At 38.7% G+C, this 25,503-nt stretch overlaps 1 protein-coding gene across 6 annotated transcripts in view; it reads left to right on the top strand.

Annotated features, from left to right (window-relative positions):
• Nucleotides 1-25,503, top strand: part of HELZ (helicase with zinc finger) — a 166,245-nt gene that overhangs the window by 73,087 nt on the left and 67,655 nt on the right. For 3 of the 6 annotated variants that reach the window (XM_060202610.1, XM_060202607.1, XM_060202608.1), the window contains 7 exons: nucleotides 479-586; nucleotides 1,611-1,908; nucleotides 9,228-9,495; nucleotides 13,963-14,296; nucleotides 15,573-15,703; nucleotides 21,024-21,203; nucleotides 22,250-22,354. In XM_060202610.1, the coding sequence (XP_060058593.1) occupies nucleotides 479-586; nucleotides 1,611-1,908; nucleotides 9,228-9,495; nucleotides 13,963-14,296; nucleotides 15,573-15,703; nucleotides 21,024-21,203; nucleotides 22,250-22,354 (1,424 nt within the window). The remainder of the gene's footprint in view (nucleotides 1-478; nucleotides 587-1,610; nucleotides 1,909-9,227; nucleotides 9,496-13,962; nucleotides 14,297-15,572; nucleotides 15,704-21,023; nucleotides 21,204-22,249; nucleotides 22,355-25,503) is intronic. The other 3 variants (XM_060202612.1, XM_060202611.1, XM_060202609.1) reach the window with 2 other exon arrangements.

The following is a 25,503-nucleotide window of genomic DNA, read 5'->3' on the forward strand; positions in this document are numbered from 1 at the left end:
GAGAAGGAGATAAAGGAGAGACACCTGCAGACTTACTTCATCACCTGTGAAGTGACTCTCCTGCAGGTGGGGAGCTGGGGGCTCGAACCCAGATCCTTATGCCAGTCCTTGCGCTTTTGCACCACCTGCGCTTAACCCGCTGCGCTACCGCCCGACTCCCAGAACATCATTTTTGATAGTGTCTTTAGCAAAAGTAGACCCATTTGCTAAAAGAGCAGAATCAAGCCATTTGCTTGGAGGTTTGTGGGCATTATGCTACTTCTCTCTTCATCCAGAGTTTTCTGCTGTGATTATTTAAAATCTTTTTCCTAGGGCTTAATATTAATGAGATTATATTTTGTTCATAGAACAACAACTGAAAACTAATGTGTAAGCCATCTTGCTTTGTAAACCATGTCTTCAGCATCTTCATTGTTGCAGTATTTTTGTTTGTGATTTGCAGGGTTAAGATGTAACATTTGTGGCTCTCTGTTTTCAGCTTAGTGAATGTCTAGAAGGAGTAAGGGTAGAGCATAATCCCGAGCTGTCGGTTACTGTCAACACCAAGAGATCTCACCAGACATGGACCTTTGCTCTTACTTGTAAGGTATGAGCTTTGTGCTAAGTAGAGAATGTGGGGTTTTTTCCCCCTTAAAAATGGTCTTTAAAAAATGGTCTTTAGCTTTAAATCTCTGTTACGATATAATTGAAAATATTTTAATAGGTGCATACTTTATGTAGGTTCTAATTATGGGAAGGTGCATTTCGTTGTTTTGATCATAAAAGGTGCAACTTTTACAAATATTTTGAGATCAGAATCTCTAGCTGTCTAGATGCCTGCTTATTTGGTAATGAGGTCTCTGATGATGTCTTCTAAACTTACAATATAGGATGGAATTCATGGCTTTGATTAACTGCTTACAAATTGAACTGTTTAACCTGACAGTGCTATGATATTTAAATAATGACATCTTATTATTTTATTTGATTTGACAAATTCACAAATTCTGTAACAGTGGGTTTTAGTATGAGATTTTCTGCATGCTTCCTGTCTTGGATTGCAGTATTCAAAGTTTAAGATAAGAACAATGTCAAACATTTGTGTGACTGTGCGTGAATATATGTGGGGAAGTTTTTGTGGACTTTCTGTGGCATTTCTTCCACTGTGTCATTTGGTTCATGGAATGAAATACTGGGGAATGTTTGGCCGGCTGCAGCCTTGAACCCAGCCTAGTGCCTGCAGAGGTAATCGCTCCCTTTTGAATAGTCTTTACTTGAGGCTAGTTAAACCTGTAGCTCACGGTATGGAAAGCTGTAAAGCTGGTGTTCACAGAGGAATAGCTTTTGCCACAAAGAAAGACAAGTTTATCGCAGTGAAAACAGGGAATGGCACAGATCTCAGTTTCAGCTCTAGTGAGTTATAACTGACACAAATACATCGTTTTAACAACTGGATTTTTATAATCATTCTGATTTTTTTTAATGGGTTATGAGCACAATTTGTATTTTTAACATAGTATTAGAAGCATGAGAAGTAAAAGTCCTTTATGGAAATATTTTTATTGAAGAGCCCAGTTACACTTGAATTTTTCACCCACTGTACTCAATGAATTATTTTAACTTCCTTGTAGCCTGCAAGAATGCTGTGCCGCGTAGCATTGCTTTATGATGCTCATCGTCCTCATTTTAGTATCATTGCAATATCTGCCGGAGATAGTACTACCCAGGTATCACAAGAAGTCCCCGAAAACTGTCAAGAATGGATAGGAGGCAAAATGACCCAAAATGGATTAGATCATTACGTGTATAAAGTCGGGATAGCATTTAACACAGAAATATTTGGAACTTTTCGCCAAACCATAGTTTTCGACTTTGGATTGGAACCAGTGCTCATGCAAAGAGTAATGATTGATGCAGCTTCTACAGAAGGTAAAATTTAGACTTTTTTCCCCTGGTGATATGTGTTAATGGGCACTGTAATAGAAACTAAAAGATACGCACCGACCCTAACTAGTGTTTGGCTAGGGAGGAAGTCAAAAGGGAGTAAAAGCTCCGTCCGCCGGCTCACCGACCCACTAGGGCCAGACAGCCCTCCTGGTGATGCTCTCCTCTTCTTACGGTGCCACCAGGCCAGTCTTGCTCTGAGGTCTCCCAGACTTTTAGGAGTACATGATCGAGTCTCTTGTGGTCCACCAGTTTCAGATTTTAAGTGAGCTTATTCTATCACAGTTTAATGTTAGTTTGCACGAAGTACTTTAGTACTAGTTATAATGCTAAACCACCTACAACATCTTTCTTGTTCAACTGTCCAATTAACGTTGCTGATACCACTCCTTTCTCTGAATCTGACGTCCTAAATATAAAGTCCTCAACTTTCAGAAACTCCCTTTGTACCTTTATTGCAAAGGAGACCACGGTGGTCTTGGGAAGAAATGTCTCAGGTTACTTACATGTTGTATTACTCCTTAAATCAGTATTTGCGTTGTATGCCGAGATCTAAATGAACAAGGAGAGGACATGCTAGGTCTTTGGCTCTTACCTGCATCTGTAGTAGGTGTTTGACTTAACAAACACTATTTATTTAATGAGCATGTCAAATGACGGGGCTGTACGGACTTTGCAGTCACCTCGACTGTGCCTGCGTTGCAGAGGCTGGTTCTCCCTGCGTATCAATCAGTACACTCTGTGAGCCTAGGAGCATTGCACAGCTCTGGCTTTTGGTGCACCTGGGGTTGAACCTGAGGCCTTTTGCAGTTATTCCTGGCTATAGAAGCAGTTTGTTTGTTTTTAAAATGAGTAAAGATTGTGACTTTTGTTATTTTTTTCTTCTGTCAGAGGCCTGCTCAGCTCTGGTTTATGGTGGTGCAGGGGATTGAACCTGGGATTTTGGAGCCTCAGGCACGAGAGTCCTTTTGCATAAAACCATTATGCTATCTACCCCCACCCCCATCTTATTTTTGATTTAGTGGGCAGAGGGAATGGTTTTGTTCCTTTTTGCTTTAGCTGCTAGTAAGGTCAAAGCACTGTATTGAACAATTTAACAAACGTGTGTTAGTTATATAAAGCTGTTATTACCTAGACTCCACTTTACTTGTATTTTTTACATACTTCAGTCCTATTTACCTACTCTGACTCAGTTGCTATAGTCTCAGTGCTCTTTGGAATCAGAACATAATCATTTTCCTTAGCCAAATAGTTGACAAAATTGAAACACTTGATTTAGTGCTTTTCCTTCCCAGAGCACTACTCAGCTCTGGTTCATGGCGGTGCGGGGTATTGAACCTGGGACTTTGGAGCCTCAGGCAGGAGAGTCTGTTTGCATAACGATTATGCTGTCTACCGCTGCCCAAAATACTTGATTTAGTATTGAAGTTCTTTGGACAATTTTTTCTTCCTACAAAGAGCCAGATAGTAAATATTGTAGGTGCTGTTGGGCAGATGGTCTCTGTTATAATTGCTTAGCTTTGCATTGTAATGAGAAAGCAGTCACAGATGATATGTGAAGGAATAGCCATGACTGTGTTCCAATAAAACTTAATTTTTGAAAACACCAGAGGGCTGGATTTGGCTTGTGTTTTATAGTTTACCTACTCTTTTACTAGTTGCTTTTAGAGACTAGAACTTGAGAACTACTGGAAAATACTCTTTTTGAATCAAAAGGAGATTTAAATCATAAAGAGACCGGATGTATTCTCTTGTCAGACATAATTCTGAATTGATTTTCTTGGCTTAACTGTGGGTTATTATTATTATTTTTTAATGTTTGCTGGCTTATAACTCATGACTCATTTCCTCATAGGAAAAAAATGGAAGTGTTGTCAAAAAAAATCTGTATGTTAAGAAAAGTCAGTAAAAGTCTAATATCTAACGTTAAAGATTTGCAATTAAAAGTAAGATGATAAAATGTGACAGTGAGATGCGCTTGAGAGATTGAGGGTATTTTGAAGATTTTTGCTTCTCGTTGGAGAAGCATAGTGGACAGACTTCAGAATCAAATGGACTTAGAGTTGAGTCTGCCCTGATTTTCTCATTGCCTGTGGATCCCTGAACAGAATATTTAACATTCTGAGCTCCAGGAGTTGACATTTGCAAAGTGAGCCTATCAGTTTTAGGGTGTATTTTGAAACTAGAAACAATACCTGGAAGCTAATAAGCATTTTAAAGATAGTAGAAGGTAATAGTTACTATTTTTATCATTAGCTGTGATTAGGACATACACATATTGATTAATTAACTAGCTAATTAATTACTTTTTAAAAGTAGGGCCCAGGACCTTGTGTATGCACTGTTTCACCACTCTGGGCTTTTTCTCCATTGATACTGACAGTGAGGGAGAGACATGACAACTTTGGGACTTCTCCCACGTGGTGTCAGGGATAACAAGTAGGTCTTGGGCATGGCAAGGCATGCACCTTAGCCTACCTGATGAACTACCTCTCCGGCCCTCCTACTTCTTTGCTTACAGAGGAAAAAGAAGTGGGAAGAGAGGAGGATTTTCAGATAAATTGAAGCATGGGGCTAGGGTATTAGCAGAACTACTAGGCAGCAGAGATGAAGGCCGAGGCTACAGCACCTGGGGTCTTGGCAAGTGAATGCTGTGTCCAAGATGACCACTGCTAGCCCGTGCCTACTGCAGGAAGTAGTTGCCTTTGTGATAGAGCAGTTTATGTTTCAGGGATGGCAGAAGATTATGGAGATAAAAGTATCTCCATTTGGAACCATTAATGTCCTTTCTCCTATTTTTTTCTTCTTCTTAATACTATGTTCTTTTCTTAAGCTATTGTTTGCAGATTGATTATTTTTTCTTTACCAAGATTTTATCTCTAAGTAATTAATTATATTGTGGAAGTCATTGAAAAAAGTATTAATCTTGAACTAATTTGAAACAATTTCATATAGTGAAATTTGTTTTTCAAGGACAGAGGAAAAATAAGTTTATGAGAACAATATAAAATGTACAATTGTATTTTCTGATATGAGATTTTGAACATTTAAGAAGAACTTAAATCTAGGTTTAGGTAAGTTAATTGACATTTGGCTTGACTTTTTTGGTCATTACTTAAGTTATCTATTATGCTGATTTTTAAGTCCTACCTTTGATATTTTGATTGTCCTTATTTTTAAATTGATGTCATTGAATAATATTTTTTATCAATTAACTCTTCTGTTCTGTGACTATTTGTTTCAATGTGATTGTATTCCCAACAGAATTTTGAAGAAGTGGAAGCAACATAAGCAACCTGCCATTAGTTTTCTGCTTCTCAGTGCTAGCGTGTTGATTACAAGAGAATGCACTTGTCAGCAAAAAATTGAGGGCAAATGATATGTTTATTTGAAATAAAGTTTATAAGACAATACATGTAAGGTGTCAGTGTACTCTTTGACTTTTTCCTGGAATACTTGTGTGGCTAACTTTCAGAGTATTTGGGAGCAAGACAATATCTTTGTTACATTGATGGCAGAGTGATAATTGATCAGCTTTCCCTCCAGCCTAAGCCAGTTCATTCTTTGATGTTCCTTGGCTAGAATTAGGAGAAAAGTATCTTTCCAGGTAAAGGGAATTGAATTAAATCTGGGCTTTGTTATGATTCCATATAGTTTCAATAGTATTATAAATTGTATATACCATACTGTTATTTGGTTCCTTAAAAAAAATTTCCCTCCTACCACCAGGGCTACTGGTGGAGATATATATATATATATATATATATATATATATATATATATATATAATCTCCCTCATCTTCCCTGAATTTGATAGGAAAGAGAAAACAGGAGGGAAGAGGGGTATATGCAGAGAGAAAAACACTTGCATCACTGCTTTGCCATATGTGAAGCTTCACTCCCTGTAGGTGGCTAGCCGGGGTCTGAACTCTGCTGTGTGCTCACTCAGCCAGGTGTGCCACCAACCAGCACCTGCTGCTTGGTTTCTGCTTCCATAAAGAAATGCAGTCATGGTATGGAACAAGAACTGGAGCAGCAATCACTTTGTATTGCTAATGTCTTCCATTTAACTAGCTGTTAATTGTTTAAGCAAGTTTTTGCCTTTTAGTGAACGCTGAGAACAATTATTCCTTTCTCATAATTTACAAGTTTAGACCATGCTGGACTGTCTGTTAACTCCATGTCTCCCAAACTGTGTTCCACTGACATTAACAGGTAATAGCAGTAACAAACAATAATAGCAGGTAAAGAGTTCACATAGAAAAGGTGTATATTTCTCTCTTAGGGACTTATTGTTACCTCATCAATTAAAGTTAGCTCAGTGTCTGACAAACTGACTTGATCGTGGAGTTTGATCACATTAGCTCTTTGAGTCTTGAAATTTGAAATCAAGTTATACAGAATGTTTTTTCTTTTTCTTTTTCTTTTTCTTTTTTGCCTCCAGGGTTATTGCTCGGTGCCTGCACTACAAATCCACTGCTCCTGGAGTCCATTCCCTCCCTTTGTTGCCCTTTATTTATTTATTTATTTATTTATTTATTTTTTTTTCTTTTTTTTTTTTTTAAAGATTTTAATTATTAATGAGAAAGATAGGAGGAAAGAGAAAGAACCAGATGTCACTCTGGCACAGGGGCTGCCGAGGATCGAACTCAGGACCTCCTGCTTGAGAGTCCAAAGCTTTATCACCTCCGGGACCAGCTCTTATGATTTTATCGTTGTTGTTTTTATTGCTGCTGTTATTGTTGGATAGGACAAAGAGAAATTGAGAGGGGGGAGAGAAAGATAGACACCTACAGACCCACTTCACCGGCTGTGAAGTGACCCCCCCTGCAGGTGGGGAGCCGGGGGCTCGAACTGGAATCCTTGTGCTGGTCCTTGCGCTTTGCGCCACCTGCGCTTAACCCGCTGCGCCACAGCCTGGCCTCCAGAAGGTATTTTTTAAGCTAGTCAGTTGGAGATTGGACTAAAGTCACATCAAACTGACTAGCTTAAAAAGAAACCCTATAGACTTTTCTTTTGATATTTTTGTCACGATAAACGAAACTTCCAGTTATTTCTGTTTGTAGCCTGTGAATGAGTTTTTTTTCCTCTAGTTATTATTTGGAAATCCTACAAACTCTTCACTGTATATAAAGATGTTACATTTTTTTTTTTTTTTTTTTTATTAGTATTTTTCCTCGGGTGAGGTTGAAGTTCAGGGAGGAAAAAGCACTAAAAGAAGTAAAGGTTTTCTTTAGAATAAAGCTTTGCCTCACAAATCTATGGCTGAAGACATTTACACCAGGAGAGAGTGACTTGTCCCATTGCTGTTAAAACAAACTGCATTCATGTCACAGCTTTGAGTGATGTTTTTGATTTATAATTCTCACATGAATATCTAGAAGCTATTTTGTTAATGATTTAGTCTTTAGTAATGGGACAATCTGTTTTGGGAATGTTGACCTTAGTATAATTTCCACACTTTTAGTAGCTGTGATCTAATGAATGAATAGGGTTCAGTTTGAGAGTGATTTGGGAAAATGTACGTAGTTTATCACACTTACACTTCTGGAGTTATTCTCAAACACACCGTCACTATTTTATGTGGAGTATTTAAAATACAAAATTTTTACTAAGCAAACCACCATTATGACTTCTAATAGTTACATTTATATAGTCATTTGAATAGTAGCAAAACTATTTTTTAAGGGGCAAAGGCTAGAAATTAGGATTTTTTATTTTTTATCTTTACATTCAAATTAGGGCCTTAACATTTTAAAACTTTAAATTATATTTATTTATTTATTGGATAGAGACATCCAGAAATCGAGAGGGGAGGGGGAGATAGGAAGAGAGAAAGAGAGACACTTGCAGCCCTGCTTCACTTTTTTTTTGGTATCTTTTTAAAATTTTTTTTTTTTTTTTCCCTTTTGTTACCCTTGTTTTTTATTGTTGTAGTTATTAATGATGTCCTCGTTGTTGGATAGGACAGAGAGAAATGGAGAGAGGACAGGAAGACAGAGGGGGAGAGAAAGATAGACACCTGCAGACCTGCTTCACCACCTGTGAAGCGACTCCCCTGCAGGTGGGGAGTCCGGTGCTCGAACTGGGATCCTTACTCCGGTCCTTGCGCTTTGCGCCACATGCACTCTACCACCTAACCCTGCTTCACCTTTTGCAAAGCTTTCCCCCTGCACATAGGGACTGAGGCCTTGAACCTGGGTCTTTGCACATTGTATCATGTTTACTCAACCAGGAGTGCCACCACCTGGCCCTGAGCCTTAACGTTTTAATCTTTACTAAGATATTAGGATATGCTATTTTCTAATACTGAACTATTTTTCTTGGTAGGTGACTAATGTCTATAATTTAATTATATATAGCATTTAAGTGTAGCAATATCTCTCAACTAAGCAAGAGATTGCACTTGTACTCTTGTGTCAAAAGTCATATAGGGTTTATTTTAAAAAAGTAATATAGGGTTTATTTATGGCCACACCACCCTAAACACACCCGCTCTAGTGTGATCTTGAACAATAGTGTAGGATAATTTGTCTCTATACTTTGTGTAGACAAGTATAGGGTAACTTGTCTTTGTTCTTTAGGGGTTGATTTCTGCTTAAACTTTGATTGTTCTTTCACAGAATTTTAATGTATATTGTGACTGCAAGTGCATACCGTATACATGCACTACAGAGGGAGCCTACCCTGCATTCTGAATCTGTCCTATGATGTCTGATAGTACTAAGCTACACTTCCCCGCCCCTGCTGGAAACAGTCATTTGATCGTTCATTTTGACATTGTGTTGTGATTTAGTATGATCTGAATTTTTCTGAATGAGCATTTATCATCACAGTTTAATGTGCAATTAGCAGTGAATATCTTCTAAAATATTTTTGTTGAAAGTTGAGTTTTCGAGCTTTCCACTGTTTTATCATACAAGAAAAGATGTAAGCATTCATAGTTCTCTGATTTTTTTTCTTTCTGTAACAGGGAAGGTATTGATAGCTGTTGAAAAGGTGATTATCACCTATTTCTTGGCTTAGGAATTTTATCATCTTCAGATCAAGTTTCTCTTGATAGAATAAAAGTGTTAATGACTATTTCTGCTATGTCCTATTCTGGTGTAAATGAAGTTGTTTTTTATATGGGTTTCTATTATGTTGTTTTGGTATGTTATAGAAAAATTACTCTGTCAAAGGGGGTTTTGTATTGCTTTGTTTTAAAGAATTTTAGCTCTAGCATATATGACTCTGAAATGCAATGTGTTGTTTTATAATTTTAATGTTGTTCTTTTATAAATGTGCCTTTTGTTTTTCTTTAGATCTTGAATACCTGATGCACGCGAGACAGCAGCTTGTAACCACAGCTAAGCGCTGGGATTCTTCTTCTAAGACTATTGTAGATTTTGAGCCTAATGAAACTACTGATTTGGAGAAGAGCCTTCTTATCAGATACCAAATTCCTCTCTCTGCTGACCAGCTCTTTACCCAGTCTGTTTTAGACAAATCATTGACCAAGACCAACTATCAGTCACGGTTGCATGACCTTCTTTATATTGAGGAGATTGCCCAGTATAAAGAAGTCAGCAAGTAAGTTACTTGAGAAGCGTAAACAAATCTCCCCATTGGATGGTAATTTTGATTTTCAAAATGGAGGCCTGCGTGGGTGAAGGCAGTTAGTAAAATGGTTGCCATTCAGTAGCTGGCTGTGAGCTTCTTAAGAAAGGAATTGAGTCTTCTCGTTTCAGTATTCCATATTCATTTCCATAAGCCTCTCTGTCACATGCTGGGAATATGAACACCGGCCCCTGCTTTTTCAGAGATTTCTGCCTGTGGAAGTAAGGGTGACTACTCAGTGAATATTCGCCAAGTGAATGTAAAGAACTTGAGAGAGCTCAGGTGTTTTGAAAAGCTATTTTATGTGTAAAAAGCTCTAAAATTCTCAGGAAAACTGGTAATAAAATATAGCAGTTTGTAAGTACTTGAACATATTTTACATTTTATATGTTTGTCACAGTTTAAGACCAAGTGTCTAAATCCTTCGATGTTATAGACAAACTAATCTTAGACATGAAGAGTTTAAGTGAAGGAAGATGCCGCATACACACAGGAATAGCTTTCGACTTTAATTGAGGGGGGAATGACTCTTCGTTGATGCACAGTTATGAGACACAAGATATTTTATGGGCGCTATTCCCTTTAAGTACAGGCTAACGTGCATGTTTCTTTCCTAAATCATCTTATTGGTACCTTGTCATTAGTCTTTTTTTTTTTTTTTTTTTAAACCAGAGCACTATACTGCTCAGCTCTGGTTTATGTTTGTGCTTGAGTTTGAAACCTTTGGTGCGTGCCTCAGGCTGTTATTAGTGTTAATAGGTATTGAACATGTTAAGGAAAATATTCAGAAAAGGACAAATGAAAGTTTAACAATACCTTGTGTTACTCTATTGTAGGCTAAATATGGTCTCACTTTTGGAAGGTATCTGTTTTCAAATTAAATACATGTAAAGCATATAAAGTCAGACTATAATGCATTTTTCTTTACTTTCCTACTTTGAATCATGACCCATTCATGGTCTTTTAAAAGTTTTTTTAGTCAATTGTACATATAGAGAGTTCTAGTGAAATTTATCAGCTACATAACTAGAACCACGACTTAATGTTCACTGTTCACATTAGTCGGCACATTACTATTTATATCACACTAGATTTGTTTTCCCTCGAGTTGTAATCATAAATATTGAAGTAAAACAGATTGAGGACTTGCCAAAAATTTTAAATCTATATTGGTATAATATATTAGAAATTCAGAAAAATAACACTATAGTTTTAAAATATTTCATTAAAGTCTATAAAAACATTCCATATATATTACTTGAAGACTTAGAACAAAAGACCGATAAGCTTATAGAATACTACTAAAATCATTTTTTTAAAGATTTTATTTATTAATGAGAAAGATAGAAGGAGAGAAAGAACCAGACGACATCACTCTGGCACATGTGCTGCCGGGGATCAAACTCGGGACCTCATGCTTGAGAGTCCAAAGCTTTACCACTGCGCCACCTCCCGGAGCACTAGAATATTTTTAAGGGGATGGCTAATTGCACACCCAGTAGAGCACCCGTGTTCAAGCCTCCTGCCCCCACCTACAGATAGGGAGTGGGGAGCCTTGTGAATGGCGGAGCGGCGCTGCAAGTGTCTTTCTCCCTGTCTCTCTTTCCCATTCATTCTTTGTGGACTATGCAAGTCTTTGACTCCCTCTCTCTCTCTCTCTCTCTCTCTCTCTCTCTTTGAAATTTTTTATAAAAATCACCTAGTCAAAGGCTATATAAATACAAAGTGAAGGTTGAATTTGGCCCTGTTTTATTTGCATCTTCTATAATACAGCAGTTATCAAAGTGTAATCAAGTCACCACCGGAATTTGGAATTGTAAGGAATGTCGTTTGAGGGGTGGTGAGTTGAGGGTTAGTTGAAAGTTAGAAGACAAGACATGGTTCAGTAAATCAACTAATCTCTTTTTTTCAAAGCTCATGTTATCCTCAGCTCCATCTTCATGTGGATTCAGTAATGATTTTGCCTTGGAGTGAAGTCTGTTTGATTCTAAGATACACAGTGCAAAAGAAATGGACTCTGGCTGGACCTTGTATCTTCTGAGTAGTAGTACAGTGGCATGCTTTAGCACGTCATTGCTTCTCAAAGCTACAGCTTGACAGGCTTAGTGAGAAGAGACATTTCATCAGAAGTTGACTGAGGCGTTGCCTGGGTATACTTGGTGCTGTTTTATTACCTCAGTATAGCCACCTTCTTGCTTTTTTCTTTTTTTGTTAGTGATTTAGTAATGATTGACACGATTGTGGGATAAGAGGGGTACAGTTTCATACAACATCCCATTTAAGACCAGTAACACCAGTACTTACACAGCCTGACCCCTTTACAAGTTTCCTATCGCAGGAAACCCCTCCGGGCTGGGTTCCAACTAGTGTCTGAAACCACCTTGTTCTGCACAAGTTTCATTATTGGGATCTGAATGGAGACCCCAGCACCCAGACTCTGACTCCTTTGGGAGGAAGCCTGCTTGTCTTGGTCCTTAGCACTCTGGGTTTCCTTGTATCTAATTTCCGGGTAATATTTTGAGAGTTGGAGGGGTTGGGGAGGGAATGCCAAGTTACAAAAAAAAAAAAAAAAAAAAAAAAAAGGCGGCAGTCTTTCTCCTAGTGCTGGGAACACAGCGCACTGATCTATACAGTGGCTCTCAGGCTCAGTCCCCAGTTCAGTCACTTTCAGTGCTGTAGCGAGAGACGAACTGCACTCTGGGTAGAGACAAAGCAACCGACAAAAGATAGCCTTTCTTCCTAAAATAGGTCTACTTACTCATTTACTTATTTGATAGAGACAAGAGAAACCTTGGAAGGGGAAGAGAGAGGGAGGGCGAGACTCACCTGCAGCACTGCTTCACCTCTTGAAAAGCTTCTCCCCTGCAGGTGGGGACTGGGGACTTGAACTCAGCTCCTTGCACACTGTAGCATGTGCCACCACACAGCCCCAAAAGATTGTTGTTGTAGTTATTATTGTTGTTGTTATTGATGTCATCGTTGTTGGACAGGACAGAGAGAAATGGAGAGAGGAGGGGAAGACAGAGAGGGGGAGAGAAAGACAGACACCTGCAGACCTGCTTCACCGCCTGTGAAGCGACTCCCCTGCAGGTGGGGAGCCGGGGGCTCGAACCGGGATAATTCTGCCAGTCCTTGCGCTTTCCGCCATGTGCATTTAACCCGCTGTGCTACCGCCTGACTCCCAAGTCGTGACTTTTTTAAATATATATTTTCTGTGCAAAAATACATCATGACTTTTCCAGCATCCCGACAACTATATCCCCCCCCCCTTTTACTTTCATGCTACTTTAAATTTATTGAAGGGGAAGACTTCCTATATATTTTCAAGCCCCATAGAAGTATGTTCTCTGTTCACAATTTCTGCATGGGTTATGCCTCAGTGCAACTGTGAATGAAAATATTTCTGATTATCAGCTGTACTGAGGGAGACATGTTATATATAGTTGGAATATTTTGGTAAGATCCACTTGGAAAGCGGTAGTTTAATGAAAATTCATCACAGTGTCTTTCCTTCTGTTTCTGTGTGACTGTAAATTGGTGTCTTCAGACAGACTTTCCTGTTAATGTACATAATACCTCATTGTAGTCACATGGGTGGTTCAGTGGTAGAATTCATAATTTCTCATTGTATTGAAATTATATTTAGCTTTTGTTATATTTTGTCATTTTTTTTTTAAAGATTAATTTAGAAGGAGGGAGGGGAAACAAGAACCAGAGCATTACCTTGGCATATGAGGTCTTGGGGTTCAGATTTGATTCCTCATGCTTGCTAATCCTGTTTTCCACTGCTGCCCCCCTGGCTGGGCCGCTTAACTTTCTTTTAAGTACTCAGACTTTTAAAAAAACTGTGTACAGGGAGTCGGGCTGTAGCGCAGCGGGTTAAGCGCAGGGGGCGCAAAGCACAAGGACCGGCATAAGGATCCCGGTTCGAACCCCGGCTCCCCACCTGCAGGGGAGTCGCTTCACAGGCGGTGAGGCAGGTCTGCAGGTGTCTGTCTTTCTCTCCTCCTCTCTGTCTTCCCCGCCTCTCTCCATTTCTCTCTGTCCTATCCAACAACGACGACAACAACAATAATAACTACAACAATAAAACAACAAGGGCAACAAAAGGGAATAAATAAAAATAGAAAAATAAAAAATTTAAATAAAAAAACAAAACAAAAAAAAAACTGTGTGCACTCTCTAGCGTAACTAAGTACTAATACCTCTTTATGGAATAAGTGGGGGGGGGGTTATTCACATAAAAGCTTTATTGTCTTCAGCTTGAATTTAGGGGAGAAACTTCGTCTGTAGTTTGTAGTTTATTGAGAAGGAAGAGCTCATGAAGTTTTTACTTTTACTCTGTCTGGACAGAATGCAAATCATTTTGTTTTCCATTTTTTGTTTTAATATAAATCATTTGCTTTGTTGTTTTGCTTTTGCTTTTTACTTCTGATTCAGGTTCAACCTCAAAGTGCAGTTGCAGATTCTTGCAAGCTTCCTGCTCACTGGAGTCTCTGGAGGTGCAAAGTATGCTCAGAATGGACAGCTTTTTGGTCGCTTTAAGCTTACTAAAACACTTTCTGAAGATACTTTGGCTGGACGGCTTGTGATGACCAAAGTCAATGCTGTTTATTTATTACCAGTCCCTAAGGAGAAGTTAGTACAGACACAGGGAACCAAAGAGAAGGTTTATGAAGCTACTATTGAAGAAAAAACAAAAGAGTATATATTTTTGAGGATACCCAGGGAATGCTGTGAAGAATTAAATCTTCGGCCCGATCATGACACCCAGGTATGTTGTCAGTGCAGCATTTTCACTGTGAGTATCTCAGTTTACTTTGCAGTTAACGCTCTTTGGGCTTGGCTTTATTCTGCCCTGCTTTGATTGTTTTGTGCAGGTGTGTAGAAAACTGAATCTCTAGTAACTCTCAGAGAAAATAGATTTTCTGTAATTAATTTCTAAAATATCTTTTTTTTTTTTTAAGTAAGGTCCAGGTTTCTTATTAGAGTTTGAAGTCAGCAATGCAAGTATAGATGAAAAGAAAATAAGTTATTTCGTGAGAATATTTTCACCTGAAGTTGTGTTTGCTACAGATTCTTTTTTCATAGATTTTTAGGTAGATTACCATCCTTAATTGGAAAAACGTACCCTTTAAAGCATTAGCTTGGGGGCAGCCAGTGAAGTCAGTCAGCTGGATAACAGCCCTGTGGTGTGTGCTGGCCAGGCTCTAGCCCAGCCACCCCCATACTGAAGGAGGCGCTGTGGTGCTTTCACGCTTGTCTCTGCCTACGCCTCTGTCTCTCTCTCAATAGCCACAGTCAGACAGAAGCCCCATAAGATAAGGTGGCTCTCACTCTTTCATGGTACATCAGTACTAAGTGCTAGGGCTTTTTTTAAAGAATCATTTGAAAAGTCTTATTGTTTTGCTCAAGAGATGATCTTTCACAGGTGCTTGGCTTTTGATTTTATCAACTGTCAAATGATACTCATAGGCATAGGCATAAAAGAACCAGATATCTTTTATCTGAAGGTTGAACAATTTATAAGCACCTCAGTTTTTTTAGGTGTAAAATGTGATTGATAATAATAATGTATACATCTTTTTTTTTTTTTTTTTTTGTAAACCAGAGCATGGCTCAGCTCAGGTGAGCTGGTGCTGGTGCTGGTGCTGGGGAGTGAACCTGGGACCTTTGTGTTTCAAGTATAAGAGGTGAATTTTTTTTGTTTTTGATAGGCAGACACAGAGTGAGAGAGACCACAGCACTAGCCTCTTGCGATGCTGTGAGGACTGGCCTCTCAAACCTGGGTCAGATGCATACTTTTGCATACTCATTGTGCCATCCCTGAGACCCCACTTTTACCATATTAGATTGCATGATATGTGCAAAGTGTCTATCGCAGAGCCTGACATTAGAGAGAGCAAACACTAGCCGTGGTCATCTGCGAGTGTGTTTACAAGAATGTCTCAACTTGGTCCCCTAAAGGGTTGTTTTCACAAAGCATTCTGGTGAGTTGGAGGTGCTTGTTTGCTTTAATATTTCAAAAAAATGTGTTACTTTGTTTTAAGGTTGAACTCCAATTTCAATTAAATCGGTTACCCCTCTGTGAAATGCACTATGCGCTAGACAGGATCAAGGACAATGGCGTTTTATTTCCTGATATCACTATGACTCCAACCATACCTTGGAGTCCCAACAGGTAAAAGTAAATTAATTAATTAATAAATTAAAAGGTATACTAATGTTAAATTGAAGAATATCTACTTTCTAAAATTTTATTAGTGACAATATTGGTTTACAAGATTATAATATCACAAGGGTGTAACTCTGCACCGTTTTCTCCACCAGAGTTCTGTGTCCCTCTTCCCTCCATTGGAAGCTACAGTACTTCTGTCAAGGCTGCAGATATGGGTTGACTATTATTTCTATAATTATATGTCTCTCTCTCTCTCTCTCTCTCTCTCCATATATATATATATATATATATATATATATATTAAATCTTTTTAAAATTTATTTGTTCCCTTTTGTTGTCCTTTTTAAAAAATTGTTGATATAGTTGTTATTTATGTTGTCGTTGTTGGATAGGACAGAGAAATGGAGAGAGGAGGGGAAGACAGAGAGGGAGAGAGAAAGACAGACACCTGCAGACCTGCTTCTCCTCCTGTGAGGCGACCCCCCTGCAGGTGGGGAGCCGGGAGCTCGAACCGGGAATCTTACACCCGTCCTTGCATTTTGCATTACGTGTGCTTAACCTGCTGCACTACCGCCCGGCTCCCTATATGTCTATATTTTTATACATTTGCCCATTTTTTTCCCCTATGGACCTGCCCTCTATTTCATTCCAAGTCACACCGGCACCTATTACTATTTCCAAATGTCCTTTCTCTTTTCCACGTCTCTCTCCTGATCCTGATAGAATTGGAGATCAGAGCCCTCTGGTCATTTCTCTCCCTGGGAGTAAGGACCAGAATTTTTTATGGGGTACAGAAGGTGGGAGTGGTGGCTTCTGTAATTGCTTCTCTGCTGGACATGGGTGCTGGCAGGTGGATCCACACCTACAGCATGTTAATTGAAGAGTGTCTGTATCAAATCACTCAGGCATACATTTATGAGAAAGTTTGCTTATGTGATTCAGAAGATGCTTTATTAAGAGAAAAGAATAAAAGAACTGGGGGTTGGGCGGTAGCGCAGTGGGCTAAGCGCATGTGGCGCAAAGCGCAAGGACCGGCGTAAGGATCCCGGTTTGAGCCCCCGGCTCCCCACCTGCAGGGGAGTCGCTTCACAGGCAGTGAAACAGGTCTGCAGGTGTCTGTCTTTCGCGCTCCGTCTCTGTCTCCCCCATCTCTCTCCATTTCTCTTTGTCCTATCCAACAATGACAGCAATGACAACAATAATAACAACAATGATAAACAACAAGGGTAACAAAAGGGAAAAAATAGGCTCCAGGAGCAGTGGATTCCTAGTGCAGACACTGAGCCCCCAGCAGTAACTCTGGAGGCAAAATAAATAAGTAAATAAATAAAAGAAAAGAACTTTCACAGTAAGACATTTGAGGTTTGTCATCTATTTTCTTCAGTTTTTCTCACAGTCTAAATGAGTTAGTTCTGTTGCTGTTATCAAGTTTTAATTTGGTAGGATGCCCAGCATTTTAGGAGTGTTTCTGAGTAGAAGTTGATTGGGAAAATTAGGACCTTTCTAAAGTGGTTTAGTTAATTTAAATGAAATTTTGAATTTAGAAGACATTTTATAGTTTATCAAAATGGAGAAAGTGTCATAGAAAATACTATGTTGGGGGCCAAATGATGGCAAACCCAGTTGAGAGCACATGTTACCATGTCCAGAGGCCCTGGTTCAAACCCATAATCCCCACCTGGAAGGACAAGCTTCACGAGCTGTGAAGTTGGTATCTCTCCTTTTCTTGCTGTCTCTATCTTCCCTTCCTCTCTCAAATTCTCTGTCCTAGCTAATGAGAGAGAGAGAGAGAGAGATGAAGGGGGAGAGAATGAAAATAATTACTAGCTCCCCAATAAGAAATGATAAAAAGAAAAAAGATCTGGAAGCTTGGAAGGTTAAAAGTTACGTGTAAAGAGTGTTATTACTCTTTATAAGGTAGCTGTATTGGATGGCCAGTTCCCAGAGCACCTAATTTAGTCTAGCTTACTGAATCCTGTACCCTTTTCCTTTTCCTCCTGTCTCCTCTGAGTTATGCTGGAGACAGAAATAGGTCAGGGGTGGGAAGAGATACAGAGAGACACCTACAGCTTGTTTCATCACTCATGTAGCTTCCCCTCCTGCAGGTGGGAACTAGGGACTTGAACCATGGATCCTTGCACCTGGTTCTCATGCCTTTTACTGGTTGTGCCACCACCTGACCCCTCCATTTAATCTTCAAATAACCACTGTTGCATTTTGATGCAAATATTATCTCCATGTACAGTTCAAGGAATAGTTGAGGTCTGGCATTAATAAATGTGGGGCACACTCAAATTCTGTGGCCTCATCTTTGCTGAGGGATTCTTTGGAGTAAAATGCTTGAGTGTTAGTGTATGGCTTCAAGGAAATCTAGTGCTCCTGGTCAGAGTACTTCTGCTTGTTTAATCTAGTGCTGGCACTCATGCCTGGACTGTGTTGTTGGCACCATGTAGTTCATTTTAAATTTTGGAAAAGTAAGTAATGACATGTTTACAAAATTAAAATATATCAAGTTTAATTTTTAAGGAAATATTTAATTTTTATCATAATGTAGCACTAATATATATATATATATATATATATATATATATATATATATATTAAACTGAAAGCATTAAAGAAGATTTTCCATAAATATCTCTCTTATAACCTCGGAGGCTGGGCTGCAGTGTAGCGGGTTAAGCACACATGGTGCAAAGTGCAAGAGCTGGTGTAAGGATCCTGGTTCAAGCCCCTGGTTCCCCACCTGCAGGGGGGTTGCTTCACAAGCAGTGAAGCAGGCCTGCAGGTATCTCTCTCTCTCTCTCTCCTCTCTGTCTTCCTATCATCTCCATTTCTCTCTGTCCTATCCAACAACAATGACATCAGTAACAACAATAATAATAAGGACAATGATAAACAACAAGGGCTACAAAAGGGAAAGAATGGCCTCCAGGAGCAGTGGATTCGTGGTGCAGCCACTGAGCCCCAGCAATAACCCTGGAGGCAAAAAAAAAAAGAGAGAGAAGTCTACCCTCACAGAGTGCATTTTCCCATCTAAATCATGTTCCCTATTAGTAGACACTTGGAAACATTTTTAAGAATTTCTACACACCCTGCGCCTATTTTGGTGTACATTCCTATCATTTTACCATATTTGTTGCAGTGTTTAGCATTTTGATTGTAGCTGTGAGAAAATGCTGTTGATTTCCTACTTGATTCGATCTGTTTCAGCATCTGCTGTCCATTGTAAACACTAGCCCAGTTGTAGAAAGGACACTAACACTAATCAGAGCTCATTACATCAGCATCTGTGCTGCCATGACAGGTGTTCTAGCTGGAAAATCATGAAGTATGTATATTTCTTGCGTTTAGGAAAATATTAAAAAACATTTCATACTGCTTGGCCTTAAAAATAACACATTTTCTCATCTTGGGAGAACAAATACAGTTTATAGCAGAGGGAATGGGGACACAGAACTCTGGTGATGGGAGAGGTGTGGAATTATATCCCTGTTATCTTATAATTTTACAAGTAGATATTAAGTCACTAGTTTAAAAAAACGAGTAGGAAAATACCATATTTTGGGGAGCTGGGATGTGGCATACCTGATTGAGGGTACCTGTTACAATGCTTCACGACCCAGGTCAGGCTTCATGAGTGGTGAAGCAGGCAGCAGCTGTCTCTCTCACTTCTCTCCTCCTCCTCCGTCTTTATCCAAAATGAGTAAATAAAGGATAAAGCAAATCTTTAAAAAAAGGTCACATATTCTGAGTTAAGCTTTTTTATCGGTTTGATATCTTTTGGCCAAGGGGTTTACAGGTTTTTTTTTTTAAACTACTAAAATATTTTAGTGGATTAGATGAAAATCTGCTAACTGAATGATTATTTGAGAACCAATCAGTAATTTGTTTGTTCTGCAAAGAAACTATTATCAGAAAGTGTTTCCTGATATTTTTATGTAAAAAATTGCCCTTTTTGGGACACTAATTCTATCTATACTGCAGGCAACAACTTGACTAAAAGCGTTGCATCTGTCTAGCTGTATTAGCACAGTGTTTTGTGTTTTGGGAGGAACCAAAAATGACTGAAATGAATTTTTATTAAAATTGGAAAACATACTAGTTCTGGCTTTGTTTTCTTTTCCCATGTTATTTTCAAATTTTATTGTCTGTCATTTCATGGATAATAAAAGCACACAACATAGCTAAACTCAAAATATAAAAAACATAAAAATTTAAACACAACAGCAAATTGAACTCTAGGAAAATATAATACATATACAGTAGTTGAAGTTCATTTGAAACTTGGTAATTATGCAAAAGAATAAAATAGAAATTTAGAGATTCATCACAAGTTATGATAATTTAAACCAGGATCTCAGAGGAAATAGAATAAAAATGTCTAAATCTGATAATATGTATTCTCATCTTCAGTCTCCAAAAAAGAATGACCAAACAAGTAAGAAAAATATGGCAGGAGCCTGGGCAGTAGCACACCTGATTAGGGGCACATAGTGTGAAGCACAGGGACCCACTAAGGGATCCCAGTTTGAGCCCCTGGCTCCCCACCTGCGGGGGATTGCTTCACAAGTGGTGAAGCAGGTGTATAGGTGTCTGTCTTTCTCTCGCCATCTGTATCTTCCCTTCCTCTCTCCATTTCTGTCTGTCCTATCCAACAACAATAACAACAGTAACAACAACAGCAACAATGGAAAAAAGATGGCTTCCAGGAGCAGTGGATTTGTAGTGCAGGCACCAAGTCCTCTGGAGGCAAAAATAAATTAAATAAATAAATGTATGGCAAATGTTAATGGAAAAATATTGAAAACTTTTACTTTGAATTTGGAAGTAACAGAATCTGCACTAATTAGCTATCATCGTCTCTACTTATCATTATTATTATGAGTCTTAACAAATACAAATTTTAGTGGTCTGGGAGGTGGCACAGTGGATAAAGTATTGGATGCTGAAGCAGGAGGTCCTAGTCCAATCCCTGGCAGAACCAGAGTGATATCTGGTTCTTTCTCTCTTATTTTTCCCACTAATGAATAAATAAAATCTTTAAAAAATACAGATTTTACAAATATTTTAAGAGGAAAGTCTTACAGTATTGCTTGTTCTTAAAAAGACTTTGTAAAGACAAACAATAACTCAGTACAGCCGAATATCAATTCTGATGTTCTAAAAAGGATTTTATAAGAAAACACTTATTTTATTGTCATGTTAATTCATTTAAAAATGAAGTATAATGTTTCATTCAAATTCAGGACACTTGTGTGCTGTATTTTGTTGACTAATAAGATGCGTATATTTAAAATGACCTTTTTTTCCCTTTCTTTAGACAGTGGGATGAACAGTTAGATCCTCGGCTAAATGCAAAGCAGAAAGAGGCTGTCTTGGCCATTACAACTCCTCTTTCAATACAACTGCCTCCTGTTCTCATCATTGGGCCCTATGGGACAGGCAAAACCTTCACTCTCGCTCAGGCTGTCAAGCACATACTACAGCAGCAGGAGACAAGGTGAGATGGTGGCATGCGTGCTCCTGTTTCATTGATGGGACACGGCCTCTTGTGATTACAGAATGAGGGTCAGTAAGATAATTTTCATTCACTTCATAAAATCTAGAAAGAAGAGAGTCGGGCGGTGGCACAGCGGGTTAAGCGCAGGTGGCGCAAAGCACAAGGACCGGCATAAGGATCCTGGTTCGAGCCCCCGGCTCCCCACCTGCAGGGGAGTCGCTTCACAGGCGGTGAAGCAGGTCTGCAGGTGTCTGTTTTTCTCTCCCCCCTCTGCCTTCCCCTCCTCTTTCCATTTCTCTCTGTCCTATCTAACAACGATGACATCAATAACAACAACAATAATAATTACAACAACAATAAAAAACAAGGGCAACAAAAGGGAAAATAAATAAATTTTTTAAAAAAACCTAGAAAAAAACCACACCCATACCCCCAAACACCAAAATTTGAATGATTTGTAAGAGAATGTTGTTTGGCGCTGGGTGTAACACAGTTAAGGGCACCTGTTACTGTGCACGAGGACCTCAGGGCACCTGTTACTGTGCACGAGGACCTCAGGGCACCTGTTACTGTGCACGAGGACCTCAGGGCACCAGTGTGAAGCTGTGCTGCAGGTGTCTGTCTGTCTCTTTCTCTCTCCCTTCTTTATCCCTTCACTATCAGTTTCTCCCTGTCCTATTAAATAAAGGTAGAGAGACAATATGAATGTGTTACACATGCTGTTTAAGAAAATTGGCAACTTATGAGAGTGAGCGCTTCTAACTGGCCACCAAAGGAACTGTAATATATGTTAGAGCCAGGAGACATTGTCTTTCTTTTTAAAATATACTTTGATATTATAGTTTAAAACACTTGTGGGAAATTTCTTTTCCGTATAGTCAGAAGAGTAATACAGTTTCCTAAAGGCATCGCTGTATAATGTAGACTGTTGAGTAGGCTGAGGGAAATGTATAGTATTAAAGTGGCTTCTGTACTTTTTCTTTGAATTACACTGCCTTGATAGTTTTGTGGTTTATCATTCTGTTCATTCGCATCATTTATTTCAGCAGGATTCTCATTTGCACCCATTCTAATAGTGCTGCTGACCTCTACATAAAGGATTATTTACATCCGTATGTAGAAGCAGGCAATCCCCAGGCAAGACCTCTCAGGTATTTTTTAAGGCTTGTTATGTATTTGTATCGTACTATATTATTCTTAAGAAAAGGTGTCTGTAAAGATTTAGTGACCTAGAGAATACAAATCTGTAAGTTTGTACTGGCACTTGGAGGTTTGACCTTTTGAAGAAGTCATTTAAAATTAAGAAAAATTAAGAAAAATAATCTTTGATTGGGGCCAGACGTTGGCGCACCTGGTTGAGCACTCAAAGTACAGTGTGCAAAGATCCGGGCTCAAGCCCCTGGTCCCCACCTGCAGGGGGAAAGCTTCCCAAGTGCTGAAGCGGGGCTATAGGGGCCTCTCTTTCCCTCTACCTCCCCACCCCTCAATTCCTCTCTGTCTCTGTCCAACAATAAGTAAATAAAAATTTAAAAATATAAAAAAAAATCTTTGATTAAAAAAAAAACAGACATTAAGAGAAAGACATCCTTTTTTAAGCTTTGTACGTGAGTGTTATAATTTGAAAGGATTTTGATGTGTACCTCTAAAGCTACTATGATAAAATAATGGAACTATGATTCATTTAGATAAAACTTAATTAAATTTATTATACTTTGCATGGCAAAGTAGTCTTGCAGTGAAAATTCTTCGTGGAAACAGATTTTGATTGTGATCATTGAAGGTAATTTCATAGAGGCTGCACATTTGAGAAGCATAAAACAGTGATACGATTTTTGCAGTAAAATGTAATTATTGGTATTTGTAATTCTTTGCTCTGATTTATGTCAAAGATAACTAGATTGATTTAGAAAGGTCTTCTAAATATATATGGATATGAAATATACTTAAATACAGGATTGTAGGGAGTAAATCCTTTTCTTCAGAAAACAATGAAGACTCATGGAATGGTTGTGTATTATGCCATTTGCATTCATTACTTTATGAATTAATGTTTAGCTTTACCATTTTACAAACTAATATGTCATGCCCTGTGTTGATTGAATAGTTATGGCTTACAAATGAATATCTAACTGCACTTTTGTATCATAATTCACTAACTTTGTATTTCTATTTGAGCCCAAGCATGAAAAAATGAAAGCTAGCTATTTAATTCTTAATAACTACAACCAGAACCATTTGAATTATTTCGCAGATGAATTAGGAAGAACAAAAGAGAGAAATGTGGCCTAGCCTGCTAACAGGCTTTAGTGTCATATCTCTGCTTTTACTATGGGAGAGAAATTACAGTAGGAGTCATCATTTTACATAGAATCCAGTTTTATTTCATAAGACTATCACATGTATGTAATCATCATCAGTGAAAATAGGTATTTAACAATGGATAGGTTCATCAGGCATTAGTTGTTCCAGAAGCTAATCCTTTTTAGCCCTACGAAAGAGAGCAGCTTGCACTATTTGTGCTATAGTGTTCTTTATTTTTTTTTTAATTTTTTTAATTTTTTATTTAAGAAAGGATTAGTGAACAAAAGCATAAGGTAGGAGGGGTACAACTCCACACAATTCCCAACACCCAATCCCCATAACCCACCCCCTCCCATGGTAGCTTTCCCATTCTCTATCCCTCTGGGAGCATGAACCCAGGGTCGTTGAGGGTTGCAGAAGGTGGAAGGTCTGGCTTCTATAATTGCTTCCCCGCTGAACATGGGCGTTGACTGGTCGATCCATACCCCCAGTCTGCCTCTCTCTCTTTCCCTAGTAGGGTGTGTCTCTGGGGAAGCTATAGTGTTCTTTAGTGGAGATAAGATACTTGTTTATTTTCCTTGTATTGTTGGTAGAACTGTGCATATGTTTTTTTTTCTTTGTGTGTGTGTGCACTATCGGATATGTTAAAATCTCCATCGTCACAATGGTTGACTTACAGAAGTTGTAATAAAGGACTCCTAAGTCTTAGTAGAGCTGTTTCTGATAAGCTTCAAAACTCACTGTTTGGCTAGCAGTATGTTTAGTTTTTCCAGTGTTTCATGACCTAGAGGCTGTAGTTCAACATAGTGCATAGAATTAGAAGCTATATTCAAATAAAGTGTGTGTGTGTGTGTGTGTTGACCCAACTACACAGACTTGCCTTCTAGCAATAAATAAATAAATAAATAAATAAATAGACTTAATCAGACTCCTGGTAATTATTGGCAATAAACAGGTTAAAGCAAGCAAAAATAGATAAATAAATAGTTGCCTCTCCCCAAGTACCTCTCAAAAGTGGTTGTTTTGTCCACGATGGAAAAAAAATAGATATATTTAAACATGAATTTTGTTTTTTCATTTAGTGAGTGGACTAGAATAAAAGACTTTTAACTCCCTCAAACATTTGCTTTATGTGGCTCTGCATTTTTACCATAGTTTTTCCCCTTGGAAAGTGTTAACTTCTAGATATATTCCGAGGTAGATTAATGGCACAGATCACTAGGGTTTATTAGCATTCCTTACTGCACTAATTCATGGGAGCCGATGATTCCCTAGTGAGTAACAAACTAAGAGCTATGGGAGGTGGAGCTGAGAGAAGGGAAGTGGTTAGTGCTCTGGGAGTATCAGCTGCTTCTGGATTGGCCCCGGGCGGACGCGGGTAAGAACACAAGAGGGCGCTAAGTGGCCTTGGAGACATGCTTCTGAGCTGTGAGGCTGGGGAATTTGTCTTTCCAGCGAACTCTGCAGTAAACTCTGATTGAGATGGTGTGAGTGAAAAGTGATAAATTTTAAGTAGTTAATTGTAGCATATGCTGTTTTGAATATTAGTATCTTTTTGGCAAAGTTAACACTTAACAGAAAGAGGCTATGGAGTACGTGTGTATTGCTTTCCTGAGAAATAGGAGGCATTTTTTCGGTCTGTATAGATCTTTGAAGGAAGATAGCTGCCCCCCCCCCAAGCCCCCCGGGAATCAGGTCTTTCTGATTTTTTAACATCTTTTTATTTTTTTTTAAAGGGATAGTAGATTTATTAGGGTTTAGTCAAGTAATACATGGAGTGTACATGTCAAAGAGAGAGATTTGATCAGTAGCCTGGTATAAGCTTTTCTGCCAGGTCCATGACAGGACCACCAGACACGTGCTGAGCCAGGCAGAGACGGTGGGGTCATTTTTACTCATTGCTCACATCTGTGATTCCGCATGCGTTCAGAGGTCTGGGTGTAGTTGGCTTCAGAGGAGAGAACATCAAACCGGGATGTCATCTTGATTCTCTTACGAA

The sequence above is a fragment of the Erinaceus europaeus genome, chromosome 12 (assembly GCF_950295315.1).
Source record: "Erinaceus europaeus chromosome 12, mEriEur2.1, whole genome shotgun sequence".
Lineage (NCBI taxonomy): Eukaryota > Metazoa > Chordata > Mammalia > Eulipotyphla > Erinaceidae > Erinaceus > Erinaceus europaeus.